The 22,164-nt window shown below is 52.1% G+C and overlaps 1 protein-coding gene and 1 long non-coding RNA gene across 16 annotated transcripts in view; both read left to right on the forward strand.

Moving 5' to 3' along the window:
• LOC118552561 (uncharacterized) overlaps positions 1 to 22,164 on the forward strand; it is a 165,740-nt gene that overhangs the window by 30,120 nt on the left and 113,456 nt on the right. For 11 of the 14 annotated variants that reach the window (XR_013448261.1, XR_013448257.1, XR_013448260.1 and 8 more), the window contains one exon: positions 17,240 to 17,356. The exons of 2 other annotated variants lie outside the window; for them this stretch is intronic. Coding sequence is in view for 1 of the 12 variants with exons in the window: in XM_078073399.1 (XP_077929525.1) it covers positions 17,240 to 17,356 (117 nt within the window). In the remaining 11 variants the exon portion in view is untranslated. Of the gene's footprint in view, positions 1 to 17,239; positions 17,357 to 18,480; positions 18,604 to 22,164 lie in introns of all 14 variants that reach the window. One more of the 14 variants, XR_013448269.1, reaches the window with a different exon arrangement.
• On the forward strand, positions 136 to 11,267 carry LOC118552564 (uncharacterized). 2 transcript variants are annotated; one of them, XR_013448255.1, is made up of 3 exons: positions 136 to 287; positions 539 to 975; positions 10,065 to 11,267. It is a non-coding gene; the product is annotated as an uncharacterized LOC118552564 (long non-coding RNA). The 2 variants fall into 2 exon arrangements; XR_004925599.2 differs by lacking the exon at positions 10,065 to 11,267 and having other exon boundaries at positions 539 to 983.

Here is a 22,164-nt window from a genome sequence, read left to right on the forward strand (position 1 = left end):
GGAGCGAAGAGCTCCTGGGGTCGGCGAGGAAGCGTGCTGTGGGTGCGGCACTGTGCCAGAACGCGTTTCCTGTACGCACTCAGTAATCCTTCCAACCCACAACGGAGCACGGGGCGCCAGTGCCCTGTTGTACAGATGCGGAACTTAGGACCTGGTGCAGTTCGCGCCGTCGGAAGGCACCGGGCAGCTGGGCTTTGGAGTCGTGATCTGATGGCCTGTCATCCTCGAGGAGGACAGTGACTGCTTGGTCCTTGTGCGTGGCCCGGGCAAGCGTGGTTGTTCACCAGGTCTGGATGGAAGGGAGGGAAGGAGGAAGGAGGGAAGGGAGGAAGAACAGGACGGGAGGGAGGGAAGAAGGAAGGAGGGACGGATGAGAGGCAGGGCTGGTCCGGAGGGTCTCCGGGCATCTGGGCCCCCCGTCCTGCGCTGCCCCCACTCCCCAGCTGTTGGGAGCCCTGTGGCTTCTGCCACCACCTCTGGAGCCTCCGGGGCTCCTAAAGCTCAGCTGCCTCCTTGTCCAATTCCATTTTCTTACCAGACAAACGAGGGGCTGGATCCACTTCCCGTTCACACCGACAGGCTGGTTGTCACTGCAGTGGCGTCCGCTCTTGTCAGAAAAATTAAGAAGGAAGTGAAAGCAGCCCTAGCCCTCGAACTGCCGGCTGGAGAGAGGATGGGGGCCTGGCTTCTCCTGGGAAGAGCCTCTCAGGGCCCCAGACGAGGTGCCTGGAGGGGGCCGGGGCCAGAGTGGACATCCGTCTTCCACCAGCGTTCTCTTCCCTTAAGGGAGACGTGTGAACACTGTGGCCTCCGGAGCCGCCTGCTGGGCTGAATCCCAGCTCTGGGCTGACCAGCTGTGTGTTTGGGCAAGTTCCCTGGCCTCTCTGTGCCTTCATTTTCCCGTCTGTGAAATGGGACAGTGAAATGAATTACTATATGTAAAGCACTTGGAGCAGAATACACACCCGGCACTTGGTGAGTAAGTGCTTCATTCGTGTTAGTGCAGTTACTGCTCTCGTGTGTCCTTGTCCTAGCGATCTGAGGGGAGGGCTCTGCCCCGCTGCCTGGTGGAGTCAGAGCAGGGAGAGCTCCCTGTGGACTGGGCGGCTCGGAGAAGCCCTCATTCGTCCTACAGAAGTTTATTGACCCCAGGCCCCTGGTCCCTGCCCTTGGGGACCCCCCCTTGTCTGGTCGGGGGAGGCTGACCTGTAAACAGAGATTTATTTATAAGAGGTGGGTCCGTAATGGAGGAGAAGAGGAGAAAGCAGCGCGGGGTGTGGGGATTGCTGGAGCGAGGAGGTCAGGGAAGGCTTCCTAGCAGAGCTGGAAGGTTGTGGAGGGGTGAGTAAGAGTTTGTCAGGCAGCCTCAGCGGGGTACGGCCTCCCAGGGAGACTGGGCGGCTGTGTTCAGGAGCCTGGGCTTTACCCTCAGGGCGGTGGGAGAATCCTGGTGTGGGGTAGATGAAGATGCCATCGGCTTGAGGGAGGCGGCTCAGGCGGCTGTTGGAGGATGGATGGAAGTGGGGTAGGACCGAAGGGGGGGCGCCTCCTCCATTGGGCCCCTCCCACATTCATCTGCGTAGCCCCAGCGGGGACTGGGCGAACTAGGTGGCCCAGGTCAATGGCATTCCTGGCTACCATTGGGTAGATGAACCAAAAAAAAAGGACCTTTCTGAGCCCCCATCCCGGCCCGAGATGGCTGGGACTGGAGAGGTGGCTGGGCCTTGGCGGGAGGGGGCAGAGCTGGGGGCTTGGGGAGCGTAAGGGGTTTCTCTCCAGGACGGCGCCCTCCTGGCTCCCTCCGCAAGTCAGCCTGCCGCGCGCCCCGCTGGGGAGAGCAGTCTGCAGGCTGCCGGGCTCGGCCGTCTCCGTCCAGCAGGGGGCAGCCGCAGTGCGCGGATGGGGCGCGCCAGCCACCGCGGCTCCGCTCTGCGCTCTGCACCGGGGACACTTAGGAAAGGGTCTGGGGGTGTGTGTGTGTGGGTGCGCCAGACCCCGGCTGTCAAGGGCTTCCTGGGTATGCTGAAGTGCAGGGGGAGGGACACCTTCCCACCCTCAGGATCTCGTGTATTCAGGTGGTCCTGCCGGGGAACGGGGCTGCTGGCAGGACCCCAGAGGCCACATCAGTTGCTCCAGTAATTTTCAACCCTGGAAGCACACTGGAATCACCTGGGAGTGTTAAAAACCTACCCATGCCCCGTGCTCTCCCCACATCAACTGGATCAGAGTCTCTGGGGGTGGGACCCAGGCATCAGCGATTCAAAAGTCCCTTCTGGTGATCCTGATGCCCCCACCCTGAATTCCCTGGTGGCCACTGACACATGCCTGGGCCCTCTTCGCCCTCCCATGGGGTAGGTCTGCCTCATTTGCATCTTGTGACCTTGACAATCCCAGGAGTGAGTCCGGGGACCGTCCACTCCTGCCCGGATATCTGGAAGCTGATAGCAGCTGGCGAACAGGGGACCCTTCGAGGAGATGCCGGCTCCCACCTGCCCGAGGGCTAGGACCTCCGAGCGGGTTGTAGGGTGTGTGTCCAGGAACATTCGAGAGCATCTCTGGATGTGCAGGGAGGCACATTCTTGTGCGAAGGCCCATGGGACTCTCTGGGCCTGTGCAGGTACTTCTGGCCTCTTCTGCCTCCACGGACCTGTGTCCTCAGCCTCTGCGCCACATGTACGTGTGGGTACATGTGAGAGTCGCCTGCGCTTACAGCCACGAGCCGCACGTGTGTCTCTGCACATGCGTGTCTTTGCCCACACACGTTTCTCTCCGTGTCCCCGTGTCTCTCGTGGGAGGCTGGCCTGTGTGTGCTCGTGTCCTTGGGTCTTTAGAAGCCAATAACGGATTTAAATCTCTGCTGTTTGAAGGTATTTTTTTTCCTCCTCCTCTCCTTCCAGTCTGATCGATATGCTGCTCCCGTGCAGCCTCCCCAAAGGCCACACACAGGCGGGTTCTGTGTGGACAGAGTCAAGTGTGGGCTTAGAAAACCCCACCACAGCCTCTTCAGGCACATTGTGTTCATTCGGCCTCCAGGTGGGCGGCTGGGCTGGCTGGCAAGGGCCTCCTGGTTGCCGATGTGGCCAGCAGTGGGGCCCGCACCCCCTGGGCCTGCAGCCCCCCGGCCCCGTCTCACCCGGCCCACCACACCTAGGCACATCCTCCTTACTGCAAACTCTTCCGTGACCCCGCACCTCCTAGAGGATGGAGTCCAAGCTCCCAGCGCAGCACCGCAGGCCCCTGACAGCTGAGCCTTATCTCCCTCCCTACCTCACCCCCTCACCGCCCCCATCCCACTATGCGAAGGGCCACCCGGTACCACGTCCTTGGACACCGGTGCAACATCAAGCTCCAGCTGTTCCCTCTGCTGGGCCTCTTACCCCTCTGGGCTGATGTCCCCTCCTCACCCAGCCTGGCCAACCTCATAGCTCCCGTCCCTGGAAGCCTTCTCGGCCCTTCCCATGAGGAATGGATGGCTCTTGACTCAGTGTCAGCTCCAGACCACCATTGGATCTTCTGTTGTGCAGAGTAATGGTCAGCTGGGGTGTATGTTCCCTCCAAACTGTGGCCTCCTTTGGGGCTATCTCAGTGGTGCTCCTGGCCCAGCCTGGTACCTCAGGGCCAGACTCCAGCCTCTGGGAGACTCACCCTGAGCAGAACGCCAGCACCCACCTATACTCCTGTGGACTGACCATGAGAGACAGTGCTGTCTTCTCTCTCTTTCCTCCATCCTGGCAGGCAGCTGGCTTCAACTTCCTTGCTCCTGAGAGGTTTGTGGCCGGGCAGGAAGAGACTTCTGCAAGACACTTCTCTGGCAGGGTTTTGTTTGCCTAAAGCTGGAGCCTCTCCAGGGGATTAAGCTGGGTGTCTTGGTAAGGGAAGGGAGAGGATATTGAAGAAAGAGAGAGAGGAATTCCTCCTGACTAGAGGGAGAATCTTTATGGACCCAAGAGACTGGGAGGTGAGGGAAGTCCGGTGTCCAGGCAGAGGGGACTCCTGTCTGTTCCTTGGCAGGGCCTCAGAGGAGGTAGGATGATGAGGGGGCTGTGTGGCTCCCAGCTTTGCCGAGTGTGCTGGTGGGGCTGAAGGAGTCCTGTGGGCCAGGATGGTGGTGTCTCCACAGCAACCATTGTTGAATGGTGGCCACGATGAGAGGGGCCTCCCCCCGGGGCCTTGGTGCTACGCTGCCAATTCTTAGACCCTGGGCCGCCGTGGTGGTGGCAGGGTTGTGGGCAAGTCATTGTGCCATCTGTAAAATGGAGATAAAATAGTATCTCCCTCTTTTTTTTTTTTAAGATTTTATTTATTTATTTTATTTTTAAATTAAAAATTTTTTTTACTTGTTTATTTGAGAGAGAGAGAGAGCGAGCATGAGCTGGGGGAGCGGCAGAGGCAGAGGGAGAAGCAGACTTCCCACCGAGCAGGGAGCCCGATGCAGGACTCGATCCCAGGACCCTGAGATCATGACCTGAGCTGAAGGCAGATGCTTAACCGACTGAGCCACCCAGGTGCCCCCAGTAACTCCCTCTTGATGACAACCTTAAATGAGATAATCAGAGTATCAGTCACCTCTCAAAAGATTCTACCAAATACTGTTCCAAGGAGTCCACACATAATAACACATTTAACCCTCATAACAACGCTGTGTGTTAGATACTATTATAATTCCCATCTTTATGGAAGAGGAAACTGAAATAGTGAGTTGCTCAAGGTTGTAAACAGATGGAGGTGGTCTGGCCCCTGAACCTAGACTCTTAATGGCCGCCCTCCCCCCCCCCCGCCCCCCGTGGCAGGAAGCCCAGTCCTTAGGACAGAGTAAGTGTGCAGGGACTGTTAGCCCCTCCCACAGAACACATCTATTTTCAGTAGCACTTGCCTAGAAAGTGTCAAAACGGATGGCTACTGTCACCACGTGACCTATGCGAGACCCCTCCTGGACCCAGCTGGAGGTTTTCTAGACATGAGCAAATCCTTGGTGGAGAGCTAGTTTCCATCCTTACGTGACAGAACCATCAGCTGCCTCCCCCTTTCCTGGCATAGAAAACCCTGGATTTTTCCTCTTCAGCAAATTGCTCGGTGAGTATCTTCACTGGTGTAGGGACTCTTGTGTAGCCCCCGAAAGCACTCAGGTTTGGTTTTGTTTCTTCTTTATGGTTTAATTTAGCTCTGCTGCTTTTTGCTTTCCTCCTGGACAGTTCTCAATGTTAGCTGTGAGATAAGAACCTCAGACTTCGTACTTCAGTGTGCAAGGAAGACCACGTTTTATCCCTCTTTCTGCCAATTTTGCTATCTACCATGGAGCCCCCATTGTTTTCCTCTGGGGATCTGGGAAATTCAGCCTCAGCCACTTTTGGGGGGACGTTGGAGATGTGTGTGTGTGTGCATGTGCACGCACACACGAGGCAGGTAGAGATGGGGTTTCCTGCACCCAAAGTGTTGTGAGGCCCACACTGTAGGCCAAGCAGGAGCAGATAGGGAAGCGACAGGGGTATCCGTAGGGGCGCCCCAGGGTAGGCAGGAAGCGGCGAAGAGGAGGCCGCCTGTCCTGCCCTGCTAATGTGTGGCCTGGTGTTTCTCCCTGGGGATGTGTCCCCATCAGAAGCATCCTGCTCTCTCTGACCTCCCAGGGCACTCTCTTTGGGCTCTATGAGGACCCTGCCTACAGTCTCTCTTGGGCTGTGGTGTTGATTCTCTTTGATGCAATTCAGTTGTGTCTATTCAGTTCAACATGGCAGGACTCTGTGCCAGGTGCTGAAGGTAAAAGAATGAGGACATTAGACTTGACCCCGCAAGTGGTTTAGGGGGGCCACAAGCAGATAGACACATGGTGAAAATGCGTGCTGTCGTGAGAGTGGGGTATGGACGGGGGCATTGGGCAAGGGTTTCTAGAAAGGCGTGGCATCATAGCCCAAACTGAAGGAAGAAGGGGCAAAGGCAGGTGCAGAAGATAAGTCAGAACGGGGGTGCGGGTGGAGGTGACTGGAGGTGACTTCTCTGGGGCGCAGAGACATCTGAAAGGGCATGGGGAGACGGTAAGGATGGAAGCCAGAGTGGTGGGCTGGGGCTGGGCCATGCAGGGCTTTGGAGGCCTTACATTGCAGAGTTTGGAGTTCACCTGTGGGTAACATAGAGCCCCTAAAAGAGTGACATGGTTCTATTTCTGCCTTAAAAGAACATCCTGTCTGTGGCACGGAAGGTGGGTTTGAAGTTGCGCTGACCAGTGTTTACCAACTAGCTCCCTGGAAAAAAGCCCTTTTGCCAATTTCTGTGGTGTAAATACTCCCACCGTGACTGGTTTCAGGCTGCTGATGTGATTGATGTCACACACTGGAATGTAGAGCTGGGATAAAACCCTGAACTCCTGGGCTCGTCCAAACTCCAGCACCCCACCACTGGGAGGGGGGGCAGGGAGGTCTGATTTCCTTACTACAGCGAGTGAGCAAGCCAGCTTCTCTCATTTCCCTCCCCCAGCACAGCCCGGCATAGAGTTAGCACCAAGGGCCAGAAATATTCTGGAGGGATAAGCAAGGCAGAAGAACCCTCAGGAGTGTCCCATCCTGTTTTCTGAAGGAATCCCTAAGAACCAGCACTAGGGAGGAAGTCAGAGGCAGGGAAGTGTGCCCCATGTGATCAGATTTCAGGGCTGAGGACGGGAGGAGAGCACACTGGGATGTGAGGCTGATGAGCTGATGATAATAATTATGACAATTATGCAAAATACACAAATAATAATTACAGAAAATCATGATTATTATTTGTGGGTGTGAGATGTCTCCAGCTTTTTGGAACTGCACAGAAGCATCAGATGCCCCTTTTCCCGTGGGTGTGTGTCAAAGCCAAGCTTGGGGCTGTGTGGCAGGAGCTGGGGTTTACAGCCCTCTCCAGACAGCTGTCTTCCACCCCGGGGGTCTTGGTGGGATCCAGCTTCCTCACTCAGTGCCAAGCCCACAAGTCAGGAAAGGCAGGCCCCCCACCCCTTCTGGCAAGAACACAGCCATGGGTGGGGGCGAACTGGGAGAGGGCAAAGGCTAACCTAGGGGAAGAATTCAAAGGCTCAGGAGCCATGCCTCTCCCATGAGCTGGTTTCCTAGCTCCTGGATGATTGGATAACTGACCCAAATGGGGTCAATCAGATTCTCTTTTCCAGAAATTTAGCACTGGGACTGGGTGAAGGCGGGGTTGGGATCTCTCACTAGGAAGCTGGGAGTGGGTAGGTCTACCCAGGGACCCAGTGGACTGCAAGGGGAGAGCGAAAGGACTGGTTCCTGATGGCCTTCTGCGTCCCATTTCCAGTCCTTATTCATGAAATCCCCTGCATGTTTGGAATAAAAGCCAACCCCAACCACACTGGCTCGAGGAGACTTCTGTTACTTGTAGCCAAGATTCTAAGCAGGGCTGTACTGCGAAGAGCTGGTGAATGTTCTGGTTTCATGGGTCAGTGGTCCTCTCAAGCTAGCTCACACAAGACCCTTCTCGCATCATAAGGGCCCTCTTATGGAGATCCAGTAAGAGGAGCTGTCGCAGGGCTGGAAAACCAAGGCCGACTGGATTTAAGATGGCACCGGGACCTGCGCAGCTGGAGGAAGTGCATTAACTCTGTTGACTTGACTCAGGTTCAGTTCCTGGCTTCTGCTTTTTCTGCCCTGCAATTAGGCCATTTTCTTTTCCTTCTAGTACAAACTCCTGAGAGCAGAAATCTGATTGGCTCAGCTGATGCCCCCTTGTCTCCATGTAGAACTTCTTATGTCAGGCCCTGTGATAGGCTATTAGGTAGCCTATGGATGGGCTGCTTTTGTGTCAGGTGCTTTTGTGACCCAATCAGATGTCAGCTCAAGCTTTTTAGCAGGGAAAATTCAAACAGAAGCTGGGTGCGTGGCGGCTCACTTGTCCTGTGTGAATTCAAGTCTTGGTACTTAATTCAGTAGGTGGCGGGCGAGTCCTGGGAGATTCTTGGGGATGCGATTGGATCAAAGCTGGGATTTGGGAGGATTAATCTGGCCAAAGGGAAGCGGATGATTGGAGGCGGAGAGGCGAGGCAGGGAGGCCAGGTTATTGGCTGCTGCCTTAGCCCCGTGAGAGATGCCGAAGAGCTGGCCTACTCCAGAGGGCGGGGATGGCCTGGACTAGGGTGGGCAGCTGAGGCGCCTAAAATGCCAGTTTGAAGGAGATGCTCACTCTCAGGGTCACCACTTGCAGGGACCCGAGAGCGCCCCCTTAAATTTGCCTCACTCACCTCATCTGACTGAGTCGTGGCCCTGGGTGGGGGGATGGAGAAGGCAGCTGAATTTATAAGACTGCGTAACTGACGGGTTGCAGATGGTGAGGGAGTGGGTGGATGGGGAGGCTTCTGGGGTTATGGCCTGGAGCAGGGAGAGGCCAGCCCTGGAGATGGGGAAGCAGGAGGGGGAGGGGCAGGTTTGAGGCTGATGAGCTGACTCTGGGGTATGCTGAGTTTCAGGTGCCTGCTGGGCATGGATGGTGAGATTTCTAGTAGACAGATGGGAATGTGGGTCTGAAGCGTGGATGGGAGTCAGAGGTGAAGATATGACCTTGACAGAATCAAACATAGAGTTGATCATGAGGTACCACGTGTGCCTGGCACAGACCACAGACTCAGCAAGGTTTGGTAAACAATGCTGGAAGTCACAGGAGTGGACCTGGTCCCCCAGGGAGTGTTGCAGGGAGGCATAGGTCTCTAGTGGTGAAAATTCAGACATCTGATGATATTCTCTGGGCCAGGGGACATTTGTGGATAGAGGGAGATTCTTTTGGGGCCCCTTAGGTGACCCTGTGCTCCTATTCATGTATCTGCCTTGTCCTCGAGGATGTCTGGAGCATAAGTGCCTTGTTGAAGAGTTGAGGCCAAGGGTCAGGGGACCTCCTCCTTCTTCTCTATGAAGGTCCCTGCTCCCCTGAGAAGTGGCTGCTTGGTAATCCCCCAGAGACCATGCCTGGTCATTAGTGGAACGGAGAGTATAACTCTCCATAACCGAATGGAATCTTAAAGATGACTTCACAGTCACAAATTCATTTGAGCTCTGTTCATTTCCTCGTGAAGGAGAATGTGCAGGGTTCCTTCAGGGCCCCATTTTACAGATGGAGCAGTTGAGGCTCTGAGAGGTTAAAGGACTAGCCGCCCAGCTGGGCAGGGAAGGCTGGGTTGGAATTCAGGTCTACTTTAAACACACACACACACACACACACACACACACACACACACACACACACACACACACACAATCTCCTGAACCTAGAGGTCATATCATGTACTCTAGGCTTTCCTTAGATATATGATAATAAGGTGACATCAGAGTTATATAAATGGCCAATACTTATTAAGAACTTAGGTAGTGGATATTGTATTTTATATTTAAACCTCACAACAATTTTATGAGGTAGGTACTATCATCCATCTATTGGCAAGAGTAAGAAATGCAGTGAAAGTCCAGTTCTGGCCATGGTGTGGGAAGAGGGCTCTTGCGTACATCACCGGGAACAAGAATTGCTATAAATGTTAAGGAACAAAATCAGCAGTAGCAATTAAAATTTAAAATACAGTCACCCTCTGATTCACAAATCCCTCCCTTGGGAATCCATCCTATGGGAGTAACAGCATCAGAACACAGAGATAAATGTACAAAGACATTCATTACGGGCACTCTTTGCAGTGATGGAAAGAAACGATTGGATGCCCATCGAGAGGGAAGTGGCCGAATAACCTGGCTGAGTCCCGGGGCACTTGGAGGGGGGAGGGGCAGAGGGGGCGGGAGAAGCAGACTCCCAGCTGAGCATGGAGGCTGACCCGGGGCTCGATCCCATGACCCTGAGATCATGACCTGAGCCCAAATCAAGAGTCGGAAGCCCAACCAATTGAGCCACCCAGGCGCCCCTGGACCATCCAATTCTGCCATATATTGGAACATGGATTCAGGATCACGCGTTGCAAATGGATATTAGGTACAAAGGATGAAGCAGGGGTGAGGATGAGCGTGGCAGGGTACGTGGGCAGGGGGGCTCCTTGTTTATTCCTTCTCCTCTCCTTTAACTCTCTTTGTTTTCTCTCCAAGCCCCTCTCCTTCTCCCTCCTCCCATTCCCTTTGCCTATTCCCACAGGCACCTGCCAGGAAAGGGGCACAGCTGAGTGAGTGTCTCTCTGGCTGGACATGCCATGACCCTCCTCAGTCCCTCTGGTACCTCCCTGATCTGGGCAATTCAGGCAAGGTCACAGCCTGTGATGCTGGAGCAACTTGGAGTCAAAGTTCAGCTCTTCCGCGTACTCGCTGTGTGACGTCAGGCAAGTGGCTGCATGTCTCTGAGCCGCAGCTTCTTCATCGGCACAGTGTGCACACTGATCCTTCTCCCCCAGGGCTGCTGTGAGATGAAATGAGGAAGCGCTTCCATCTAGCACTGACTTTGTAGATCTCGACACAAAACTATTTCAGGATTTTCTTTGACCTTGTTTTGGAGGCGTTTCTGGCAAAGTCTGTGAACCTCTGCTCATTTGTTTGAGGGCCTTGCCTCTTGCCTGCGCCTGGAACTTGAATTGTGGATTGTCTGCGGCTAGTGTTCAGTTCTCTGCATGTTTCAGGGCTCTGCTTGCCCTCTCTTCCTCCCAAACCCAAAGGAGCAAGTGAGTGGAAGCAACCCCAGGCAGCCTCCCCGGGAAAGGAGGGCTGTGGGGTGGGTGCAGCCGTGGCGGCTACAGGGGGCTGGGGGCAGCCCGCAGGGGATTTGAAGCTCCCTGGCTCCCACCAGAGTCCCTCTCTGGCTCCATGTGTGCGCATGGGGGACCCTGGGCAGCGCCCGTTAGCGGTGATGGAAAGAGCTCTGAGTTATTAATGATGTTTGCAGTTGTAAGCTCTGCTAATGACCATAATCATGTGCATTGTAATCGTGTGTGTGATGAAAGCTCTAGCAATGAATTAATATGTCAGTTGTGATTTTGGTGACCATGGTAAGTGATTCTATGTTAACAGACCTGGACTCAGCCTATCATTGAGATGGGGGGTGTGAGGGCAGGAGAGGGCCCGGGGTGAAGAGGCATGCGTGCGTCTCCGCTCGGTATCTTCAGAGCTGTGTGACTTGGCACTGTTGTGTCACCTCTCTGAGCCTCAGTCTTGTCATCTACAAACTGGAGATGATAGTAACCCAGTCCTAGAGAGCTGTGAGGATTAAGTGAAAGAGTGCACCTGCGGTAGGCCACACCTGTCCACACGTCCCTTGCTTCTTTCCTTTTCTTTTAAGATTTTATTTATTTATTTGACAGAGAGAGAGAGCACGAGCAGGGAGAGTGGCAGGGAGAGGGAGAAGCAGGCTCCCTGCTGAGCAGGGAGCCCGATGCAGGACTCGAACCCAGGACCCTGGGATCATGACCTGAGCCGAAGGCAGAGGCTTAACCGACTGAGGCACCCAGGCGCCCCGCCTTGCTTCTTTTCTCCAGCCGTGCTGGCTGCTTTGCTGCTCCGGGGACCGCCATGCACGCCCTTTGCCCTGGCTGTTCCCTCGGCTGCCATGCTCTCTTCCCAGATATTTGCACCAGCCAGCTAGCCTCTCCTTCCAGCCAATCTCTGCTCAAATATCACATCACCAGGGAGGCCTTTTCTGATCCCCTTATCTAAAACAGCACCCCCACACTCTATGTCGGCTTTATTTTTATTCACAGCTCTTGACATTTTATATATGTGGTGGTTTATTACGTTATTATCTGTCTCTTCCTCTAGACTCTAAGTGTCACAGAACAGGGACTGTTTTTGTTCACTGTCGAATCTCCAGTGCCTGGAATAGCACCGGCTCATAGGAAGCACTCAGGAAATATTGATTGCATAAATGAAGGAATAACCCCGTGGCGGGCAAAGGGTGTGCACTCCATAAATGGCGACCAGGTTAAAACTGTGTGAGCAAATGAACAGGATCCGATGCAATCAAGGGACTTTATGGTGTAGCTTCTCTCCGAGGGCTGCCTCTTCATAGAAAACCTCTGAGCACCCAGTGTTCTGCCTGCCTCCCGTCATGTGCCCCCTCCCCAGTCACTGAGAGGGAGGACCACAAAGCAGGTAGAGATCTTGGACAAGGCTTCAAACCACACCGCTGAGAGTGATACACCAGAGCTGGGGTGTAGCATATCAGCGAGGGCAGAGAAGGAACAGCCATGAGCTGGGGGGTGGGGTAGGGTGGGGTCTTAGGAATCCTTGGGCCAGACCCCTGGATTCCACCTAGGATGTCTCCAAAAGTGGTTTATGCTCATGAGTGTGTTGTGCAGTGTGTGACTCTGATAAATCATTGTGAATGTGTGTGTGTGTGTGTGAGTGTGAGTTTGCTGTGTGCCTTTGCTTGAGGGGTGGTGCTGATGAAGTTCATGGGGCTGTGTGTGAGTGAGGGGGTTTGAACGTGGTGTGTGTATATATTCTAGTTGTGAGGGGGTGCACACAGGCTTGTGGGGGGCCAGCCATTGCATGAAGGTGTCTAGTCACACAATTTTGTGATGAACTGATCAAGGCTGTCTGTGGTCTGGTGCAGTCTGTCCATCAAGCCTCCCCCTTGTCCCCCTTGAGACTTTTGCTACCAAAGATACCAGTTGTATCCTTTTGCTTGTGTTTGCGTGACAAGATATCCCGACATGGAGCCACTGAGAGAGAGAGGAGGGTCTCTTGGGAAGATTTCTGCTGATTGCCACTGTTTCAGTAGAAACACAATTATTTCATAAGGCCGGCTAACGGTGTTGGAAATAGCCGAGTGCCAAGCTGGAGCGACGGGGACTACATCCCATTTGATACTAATTGGTTTGATGATGATAATTGTTGCATTGCAGACGGTGTGACTATCTCCTAATTTAATATAATCAATAAGGTGACAACAGCTCAATGCAAATGAGATGTGGGGAACCGTGGGGCCATTTGTAAGTCGTGTTCTTAATGCATTTTCCTAATTAGCTGTAACAGGGCTCCCCTACCCCAGAGTGCGGGAGAGATGATCGTTGCGATGCCATACTTCCTCCCGACCTTCACTTTCAGAGAGGCTCAGGAAGCGCTTATCTTGGGGCTCCTGGGAGCCGCAGACACTTCCTTGGGATCCACTGACACGGAGGCAGTGGGGTTGGGGGGGGTTGGCGCTGACGGTTCAACAGACACCTGCCCTGGTTTGTGACACCCCCAGCGGGAACCTGTGCAGTTTCCCTGCCTCTTCTGTCTGATGGGCAGGTGCTCCAGGGCAGGGACCGGCCTTCCCCCGTCAGACTGTTACTGCGTCATTCAGGGACCTGTGTCTCTCTCCCTGAGCCAAGCTCCCAGGGCTGCTGCTGGCCTGGTGTTTTGCCCATTAGACCGGGGCCCTGCCAAGGTATGGGCGGGGCTCTCTTCCTCCGAGCGAGCGTCCCCCTCCAGAGCAGAGCTCCGATTCAGCTCTCAGCCTCGTGCTTGCTCAGGCTTCTTGCTCAGACCCTGGGTGTGTGTGCACGTGTGTGTGCGTGTGCGTGCCACGGGCAGTGAGGCAGGAATGCAGCATGTCAGCAGGGCAGGGCTTACTGCAGGGCTTTGGAAGAGACGCTGGATCCATACTGCCTGGCTTCGGTTCTCTCCGTTCTCCCCCCCACTACCTTCTAGCTGTGCGACCTTGGACAAGTTACTTGACCTCTGTGCCTCAGCTTCTTCATTGTATAAATGGACAAAATAATAGTCCCTACCCAGAAGTCTCTTGTGAGATTTATTTATTTTTTTTGAAAAAGATTTTATTTATTCGTTTGAGAGAGAGAGAGAGCATGAGCAGGGGGAGGGGCTGAGGGAGCGGGGCAAGCAGACTCTCCGCTGAGCCCGACATGGGGCTCCATCCCAGGACCCTGAGATCAAGACCTGAGCGGAAGTCAGACGCTTACAACTGAGCCACCCGGGCGCCCCCTCTTGTGAGATTTAAATGGCGTAATATCTTTACTCATTTTAGTATTTATTAGAAGAAAATTAGTTTCTCAGTCTCATTACTACATTCAAGTGTTCACTAGCCACATGCAGCTAGTGGCTGGAGTATTGGACAGAGCAGATGTCCTGTGTCATTTCTGTACCCTTTCCATCATCATGAGAAGCTCTGTTGGCTAGTGCCGCTGCAGACCCCTGACCCAATGAGCCGAGCAGCTCCCGGGAGCTCGCACATCCCTGGATCTCGGTGTGGGTGCCCCTGGGTGTTCTTCCAACTCTAACTCAGTGCACTGTGTTAGAATCCAGCTCCGTGCCACCTCTTGTCGCGGCCCCTACACCTGATACCTGGGCCCGGGAGTCCCAGGGGTGGTTGTACCAGATGGCCTGGGAGTTATGTGTGTGTGTACATGCGCGCACACTCGGGGCTCATGTGCTGTGATCATCATTTTGGAGCCTTCCTTGGGGAAGTAACAAATGGCATCCCCACCCAGGAGTCTTCCAGTGGAGGCCCCCTCATAAATCAGTGTGAAAGGCTCCCAGTCCCTGCTGAGTGGTCCTGCGGTCCCACAACTAAGGGACCCAAGGGCTGTGGGGCTGCCGTGGCCTCACCTCCCACCGTCCCTGCCCCGGCTCTCTGGACCTCGTGGGCCCCATGCAGCAGCCCCGGGCCCCAGTCCAGGCTCGAATAACCAGTGGTCTGATCTGAAAGGAATAACCTTTTCTCTTTAGGCCTTGATTTTTCACATCTGTAAAGTTGGGGCAAGAAAAGGAACATTACATAACCTCAGAGCCCCTTGGAAATGTAATATTTGAGATTTCCAATCAATTCCACCTTCCAGCCCAGAGGACAAATCACAGGACTGTGGGTCCAGGGCAGTTGGGACACTGGAATCACCTTGTTACACATTCAGATTTCTGGGCCCCTTCTAGATCTGCTGCTCCAGGGTCTCTGCAGATGATGACGGTGCATTTTCTCTGCAATCCCCCAGGAATTCCTGTGCACCGTAATGTTGGAGAACTCTTGGCCTAAGGGCACGTTCTGTATCTGCAGTGCCCCTGCTTGGGAAGAGGAGGTGGCTGGGGGCCTGGGTAGAGGGGAGGGGGCTTGAGTGAAGAGGCAGGGTCTTCCAGGGGGTCCTAGTCCAAAGCCAAGTTCCAGACAGTTTGGCAAACTGGGAGTGAGCCCTGGCTCGGAACAGAAGCTCAGACCAGAGATCTGATCTGAGGAGCAGGTGACATGAGAGGCCTTCCTTTGAGATGGGGTTGCTTCTCTGGGTTTCTGGAAACAAGATCTAGTCCTGTTGGAAGGGGTGGTGGTAACTAGGCAAGAGGGATGTAGTTGACAGTGGTGGTGAAAATGCACAAGCTTTGGGGGAGCCTGGGGGGCTCAGTCGTTGAGCGTCTGCCTTCGGCTCAGGTCATGAACCCAGGGTCCTGGGATCGAGCCCCACATCGGGCTCCCTGCTCAGCGGAGAGTCTGCTTCTCCCTCCACCTCTCCCCCTGCTTGTGTTCCCTCTTCCTCTCTCTCTCAAATAAATAAATAAATAAATAAATAAATAAATAAATAAAATCTTTAAAATGCACAAGCTTTGGAGCCACACAAAACTGGGTTCAAATGCTGACTTGGCAGCCCCTGAGCCACATGACCTTGGGCGGTGAGTTTAAGCTCATCTGTAGAATGGCAACAGTACTGTCTGCCTCACAGGATTAATTACGACAGGGTGTGTGAAAGCTCCTGATAGATGGGAATACATGCTTTCCTTTACCAACTAGCTTCCAGAATCCTCCTTGACCAGGCTCAGAGTAATATGGAGCCCCAGATAGGATTCGGAGAGTAACAGTAACTGCTCTTTGAGTCATGTTCTGTAGTTTACCCCAGTTTCATGCCCATGATCTCATGATGGCCTTGTGGCACCCTGATAGGAACGCTGCAGCGTGAAGAAATTCGGCAACTTGCTCAAGGTCATGCATTGGGACATAGGAAAGGGGAGGGGTATGCATCTGTCCTAACTGTGACCCACGGTGCTGCAGTTGGCCACCTGCAAGCTGCTGGTGACAGAGCTTTTCTGAACTCCCTAAAGACGGTGCATTTGCGGGGCAGAGTGCGGTGGGGTGGGCTGGAGCCGCAGGAGACTGCCGGGGAATGTGCACTTGGGCTGGGCTCCTGCTCAGCCGGCTGATGTCTGGGAATAGGTTTCCATTGTCAGGGAAGCCTTGCTCTTCCATAAGTTTAGGGCACTCTGGTAGGAGTGGGGTGTGGGGAGGGGTGGGTCTTCTCCTGCTTCGGATCTTGCAGCCCGGTTTTCTGGGTGCTGGGCCAAGTCCCAGTGCCTCTCCCTGTGACCTATTTATCACTCACAGTTCTGTTCTCAGGAACTGAGTGGGAATGGGGCTGCCAGGTTGGGAGAGGCCGGGGTGAACAGACCACAAGCACAGGCAGCAGGTAACGAAGTAGCTGCTTGGTTCTGGGCAGGCAGCCGACAGTCATGAACTGGGGAGGGCTGGAGGCAGGCGTGGTCAGGCAGGAAGCAGAGCTGGGCAGGCATCTGGCTCTGGAGTTGGCTGAGGTCAGACAGGACACAGTGTGGGCTGAGTGCCTCAAGGCCACCAGCACCATGGACAACTCTATAGGCATTCTGGTGTTGGGCCCACTGCACACTTTTATCCCCAGACTCATTTAACCGTCCCCCCCCACCCCCCCAGCTCTCTGGTTGCTAAAGGGCCTTTGCAAACCCCTTTCTGAGCTTGGTCTCTGAGAAGGCCTCCAACAGCTCTCAAGCTTGTTTTCAGAGGGACGCCTGTGACTTTGACTTCCCTAGGAGGTTTTCTGAAGGGGTTCACGTTCTTCAAGGGCCCACTTTATTGGTGGGTGATCCTTGTCATCTTCTGGGGTCCCCACATTTTTAGTCTAGCGCTCAGGCCTGGCCAGGGACTCAGTGTGCTCTGAGTTGGAGGGACTCTGCCTCTCAGCCAGTCACGCTGCCCGCCCCCTCCAGTTCCTGATGCCCTGGACCAACACTTCTCCCCAGCTCCTCATTTTCCTCTCCTTTTGCCTGTGACTGCTTGAGTGAATCAGAGCCGAAGATCAGAAGTCACAGTGAAGCTGTTCCCACTAACGAGCTCTCAAGGCCCGCAGGCAGTCCCTCCCCTTGCCCCACCCTGCCCTGTTCACTTATTTATGACAAATTGCTGGAGGAAGAAGGGCCAATCGGCATTTGGAGGGAAGAAGGGCAGGAGAGGATGACTCAGAGAATTTGCATGGGGGCAAAGTGAGGAGTATAAAACTTTATCATTTTTCTCAGCATAATATCTCTAGTCCAAATTCCTCTTGTTGCAGATGAGATTTCTGAGGCCCAGAGGCGTGAAGTGGCTTCTCAAACCCACCCGGCCAGTGAGGACCACACCAAGAACTGGAATCTCGGTCTTTGGTTTGAAGTCCAGCACAGTTTCCACGGTAGAACTTCTTTGGGTGCATTTATTTTGAAAACTGAAATGAGGTCTCTGTTTCAATTTGACAGCTTGGCATTTTTTTGGTCTGTCAACACTGATAAATTTAGAAGAAATGGATCTATTTTGGCACATCTGGGGACTAGCAAAAAGGATCAGGATTGCCACTGTGATGATCATGTCTTCACTCTGTCCCCTTGAAACAAAATGGCAGTTGACACGAACATTTTCAAGGACACCTGCTGTCTTTAATTTGTAATGGATTTCAACATCATTTGGCTGGGGGTAGAAGTTACTGTGGATATGCCTACACTGAATGTGACCTGTAGATCAGAGTCATTATTCCTTCCATAGGTGCATTGCTTGTTCTACTGTTGACCAGACAAGCAGAGGGGGTGGGTAAGACAGTCTGTATTCTGAGTGGTCGTTACTATCATTGCTATTTATGATGGTGGGGAGGGAAGCATCTGGTACTTAGTGTTTTGGGGGGACATGGCCAGAAGAAGCAGAGCATGGGATGGTCCATATAAAGCCTGGTGTCCTTTCCCATTCCTCTAGCCACTTCCCTCTCACCATCAAACTCAGGAGGACTGGAGATACCTGAATGTCCCAGACCACAGAGGGTGTACATAATCACTTCCGAAGAAGAGCCTTGGGGGCTATCTCTGGGGGTCACTGTGGCAGACTCAGTGTATGTGGTTCTTGCAGGAGTTGGGGAGGGGGCAGCAGGAGCCTGAGTTCAGTAGCCTGAGTGCTGGAGTATAGACCACTTTTGCTTTCAATCGTTTGTTATCCTCTGCATTCCTTTGCCTTATACCTCAATTCCCCATATCAAGGTAGCTTCTTAAAATTTTACTGCCTAGTACTTATTATGTGTCAGGTACTATTCTTAATATTAGATATATTAACTCAATCTTCATAGTAACTCTACAAGGTGGGAACTGTTATTATCCCTATTTTACAGGTGAGGAAACTGAGGCACAGAGAGGTTAAATATTTTGCCCAAGGTCATACACGAAGTGAATGGCAGAGCTGAGACCCAAACTTGGCATTCTACCTCCAGAGTCTGTTCTTTGATCTACTATACTGCGTGCCAAACCAATGAGGCACTGGATTTGGTTTTTCCTCTAGGTTCTGCCACTCAGATGAACCACCTTACCCTGCCCGTCTACCCATCCTTCCATCCATCCATCCACCGTTTCATTCAGCAAATATTTATTGAATACATCTGCTATGTGCCCACCATTGTGCCAGGTAACAGTGGGAGCAAAACCAGACACAGTCCTTGCTGTCCCAGAGCTGGCAGACTTGGGGAGCAGATAGAGAGATCACATATTAACATACCGACTCACGGGTATTTACAAGTGGACATCAGTGCTCTGGACAAAAGGGACACAGCTCTATGTGTCACAGCTCATAAGCCAGGGCTGTCAACCCAGGTCCCTGTGTCCCATTTCCTAGCCCTGACCCAGACCCTCGACCCCCATGTGATGCAATTTCCTAAGCCTAATAGTTGCTGGGGGCTTCTACCAAATTCCCAATGTAATGTCCAAAGCGTCTTCCTAACCTACCAATTTCCTGAGGTGGACAGCGTGTCAGTTGTGGCCAATTCTACCTGTGCAACCAGGACAATGAAGGCAAGAGGTTTTTTTTTGCCTTTACTGCCCCCCTAGACCTTCCCTGCTTATTTGATTATAGATAGCATTATTTTCCTTCATCTTCAGCAATGGTCGAAGCCTTTTGGGGAGCATGGATCTCTTTGAGAGACTGACAAAAATTAAGAACATTTTTTGAGAAAAAAATGCCTCCCTGGATTTCTGAGCTACCCAATACTCAAAAGTAGCCCCAGATTTGCGTCTCAGATTTGGAAGATACTTTTTAAAGCTAAGTGGATTATAATGGCTGAGTAGACAGGAGATACGCCCAGAAGTTCACTTCCTATTGAGATGTGGGTGCTTCATCTTCCTCACCCCAGCAGAATTCACTTGTATCTCATTACTCTCTTTCATCTTGAGCAGTGACTGAAGCCTTTTTTGGCCATGGCTGTCTTTGAGAGATTGACAAACACTAAAGGCCTCCTTTGAGAAAAATGCACATACTTTGAATAATTTGCATGTAATCTCAAGGGGTTTATACCCCTCCTGTAGCTCATCCGTGGGTCCCAGGTGAAGAACTTCTAACCTGAAAGATGCCCTTTCTTAGTCTTTATGGCTTGTACTGCCTTTTGACATGACCTCTGAATGCTTAGGTATTATTCGTGTTCCAGCAGCTGGTCAGCATCTGGGGGAGTCCATGGTTTTCCCAGGAGGGGTTTCTAAGATGCCATTCAGGATGCCAGAGAGCAGCCCTAGAGATGGAGATACCTGGTACTCCTCTAGGTTCCACTAGCTGGAGGTCCAAAGAACACAGGTGGTCAGCCTCATGGCTCCCAATGATAACTGCGCCCTCCCCTGCGCACCCACTGCTCTTGAGTGAGGCACCCAAAGCTCATCTCAATAATTCTCAGCAGGAAATCTAAGTGTGTAGTGCAGGGAAAACAAGTATGAGATACATGTACGACTTCTCCCGACCCAGTGTCCATGACAGATGTTGCTAATCAATCAGAGTTTTCTTTCCCATTGGGCCCAGATATGGTCTTATAATCTTTTCAAATAACAATTTTGGTAGATACCAGCAATCCATCAGAGTTGGCATGTAGGATGTAATGTATTTACCATCCTGGATGTGGGGGGTGGGGGGGAATACAGGCTGGGCACTTGGTCTCTAGGCCCACCTCTGGCCAGTCTAGGGTCTCAGACCCCACATCCCAGCTGGCTTAGAGCTCCAGGCCTCTGTTGGTCTTGGAGAATCCTCAGACATCATCATCTGCTTGGCCAACCTACCCTGGGGCTGACCCAGAGTCTCTTTCTGTATTCCCCTGAATTAATTTACCCATTCCCCAGCTAAAATGTCTTCAGGCATTTAAAAAAACTCAGTAAGGGTGGGGCGCCTGGGTGTCTCAGTTGTTAAGCATCTACCTTCAGCTCAGGTCATGATCTCAGGGTCCTGGGATCGAGTCCCGCATCGGGGCTCCCAGCTTGGCGGGAAGCCTGCTTCTCCCTCTCCCACTCCTTCTGCTTGTGTTCCTGCTCTTGCTATCTCTCTCTCTGTCAAATAAATAAAATCTTTTAAGAAAAATCAGTAAGGATGAAAATTTATATGTTTTATTAATGGTTGACTATCAACTTCATGTCCCACAGTCAAAAGCTAGCCTTTTGTTTGTTTGTTTATATTAAAAAATATATAAAAATTTCTATGTCCATTTTATATCAACTGCATTTTTTTTTCTTTTTGACCCCCTCTCCTCCCTGCCTCTGGCAACCACCAATCTGTTCTCTGTCTCTATGAGCTTGGTTTTTGTTTTGTTTTTGATTTTTAGATTCCACATATAGGTGAGATAATACAATATTTGTCTTTCTCTGACTTATTTCACTTAGCATAATGCCCTCTATTTCCATCCAGGTTGTTGCAAATGACAAGATTTCATTGCTTTTTATAGCTGAGTAACATTCCACTGTGCATATGTACCATAATTTCTTTGTCCGTTCATTCATCAGTGGACACTTAGGTTGCTTCCATATCTTGGCTGTTGTAAAAAATGCTGCGGTGAACCTGGGAGTGTGTGTATCTCTCTGAGTTAAGTGTTTTCATTTTCTTTGCATAAATACCCAAAAGTGGAATTACTGGATCATATGGTAGTTTTATTTTTAATTTTTTGAGGAACCTCCATACTGTTTTCCGTAATGGTTGCACCAGTTTGCATCCCCACCAACAGGGCATGAGGGTTCCCTTTTCTCTGCTTTCTCACCAACACTTATTATTTCTTGTCTTTTTAGTGATAGCCAAGTGTGAGGTGGTATCTCACAGAGGTTTTGACTTACATTTCCCTGATGATGAATGATGTTGGGCATCTTTTCATGTGTCTGTTGGCCCTCTGTATGTCTTCTTTGGAAAAATGTCTATTTAGATCTTCTGCCCATTTTTAATGGGATTATTTGTTTTTTTGCTGTTGAGTTGTTCAGCATCCTTTGTTCCTCGCCGCCCACCCCAGCCCCATGACAGAAACCTCAGGTTGAACATTTCATTACCTCTCTAGAAGTGTCAAGAATGTCCACATTCTTACAACTCCTGTAATCCATGCTCCATGCCTCTTCAAGCATACACGCATCATATCGTCTCCTTTTTGAAATCCTTCAGTTCTTTAAAAGAGGAAATACACAGTTTTTTTTTAAAGTAGGCTCCATGCCCAGTGTGGGGCTTGACTTCATGACCCTGAGATCAAGAGTTGCATGCTCTACTGACTGAACCAGCCAGGTGCCCCCTTCCCCCTCCTTTTTTTTTTTTGGAAATCCGCATTTTTAACGATTACGTATACAGCCATTTACAGCCTGGCTCCAGCTTCTTTTCCAGTTTCACTCCTCACCATTCCCTGGTGCTCTGACAAATTCTTACAAGGCATCTTATCTTGATACTCTGGGCTTTCCGGAACATCCTCATCCTAGCTCATGCTGTTCTTTCTGTTTGGAATGCTTCCCCATGCCCACCCCAGCCCTTTTCTCTGCCTGCTGAACTCTTGCTCTTCTTTCAGGACCCTTCTCAAATGCTGTATGTATTGATGCATGTATTCATGCATGCTGCATGTCTGCTCCGTGAAACCCTCTCTGTCCCACGCTGGGTTTATGTTTCCATTGCCCCCTCCCTACTGAGCTCGCTGTGCATATCTCTGTCCTGGTACATTTTACTCTGTCTAGTAATTGCTTGTTTACATGTGGGATA

The sequence above is a fragment of the Halichoerus grypus genome, chromosome 5 (assembly GCF_964656455.1).
Source record: "Halichoerus grypus chromosome 5, mHalGry1.hap1.1, whole genome shotgun sequence".
Taxonomy (NCBI): domain Eukaryota; kingdom Metazoa; phylum Chordata; class Mammalia; order Carnivora; family Phocidae; genus Halichoerus; species Halichoerus grypus.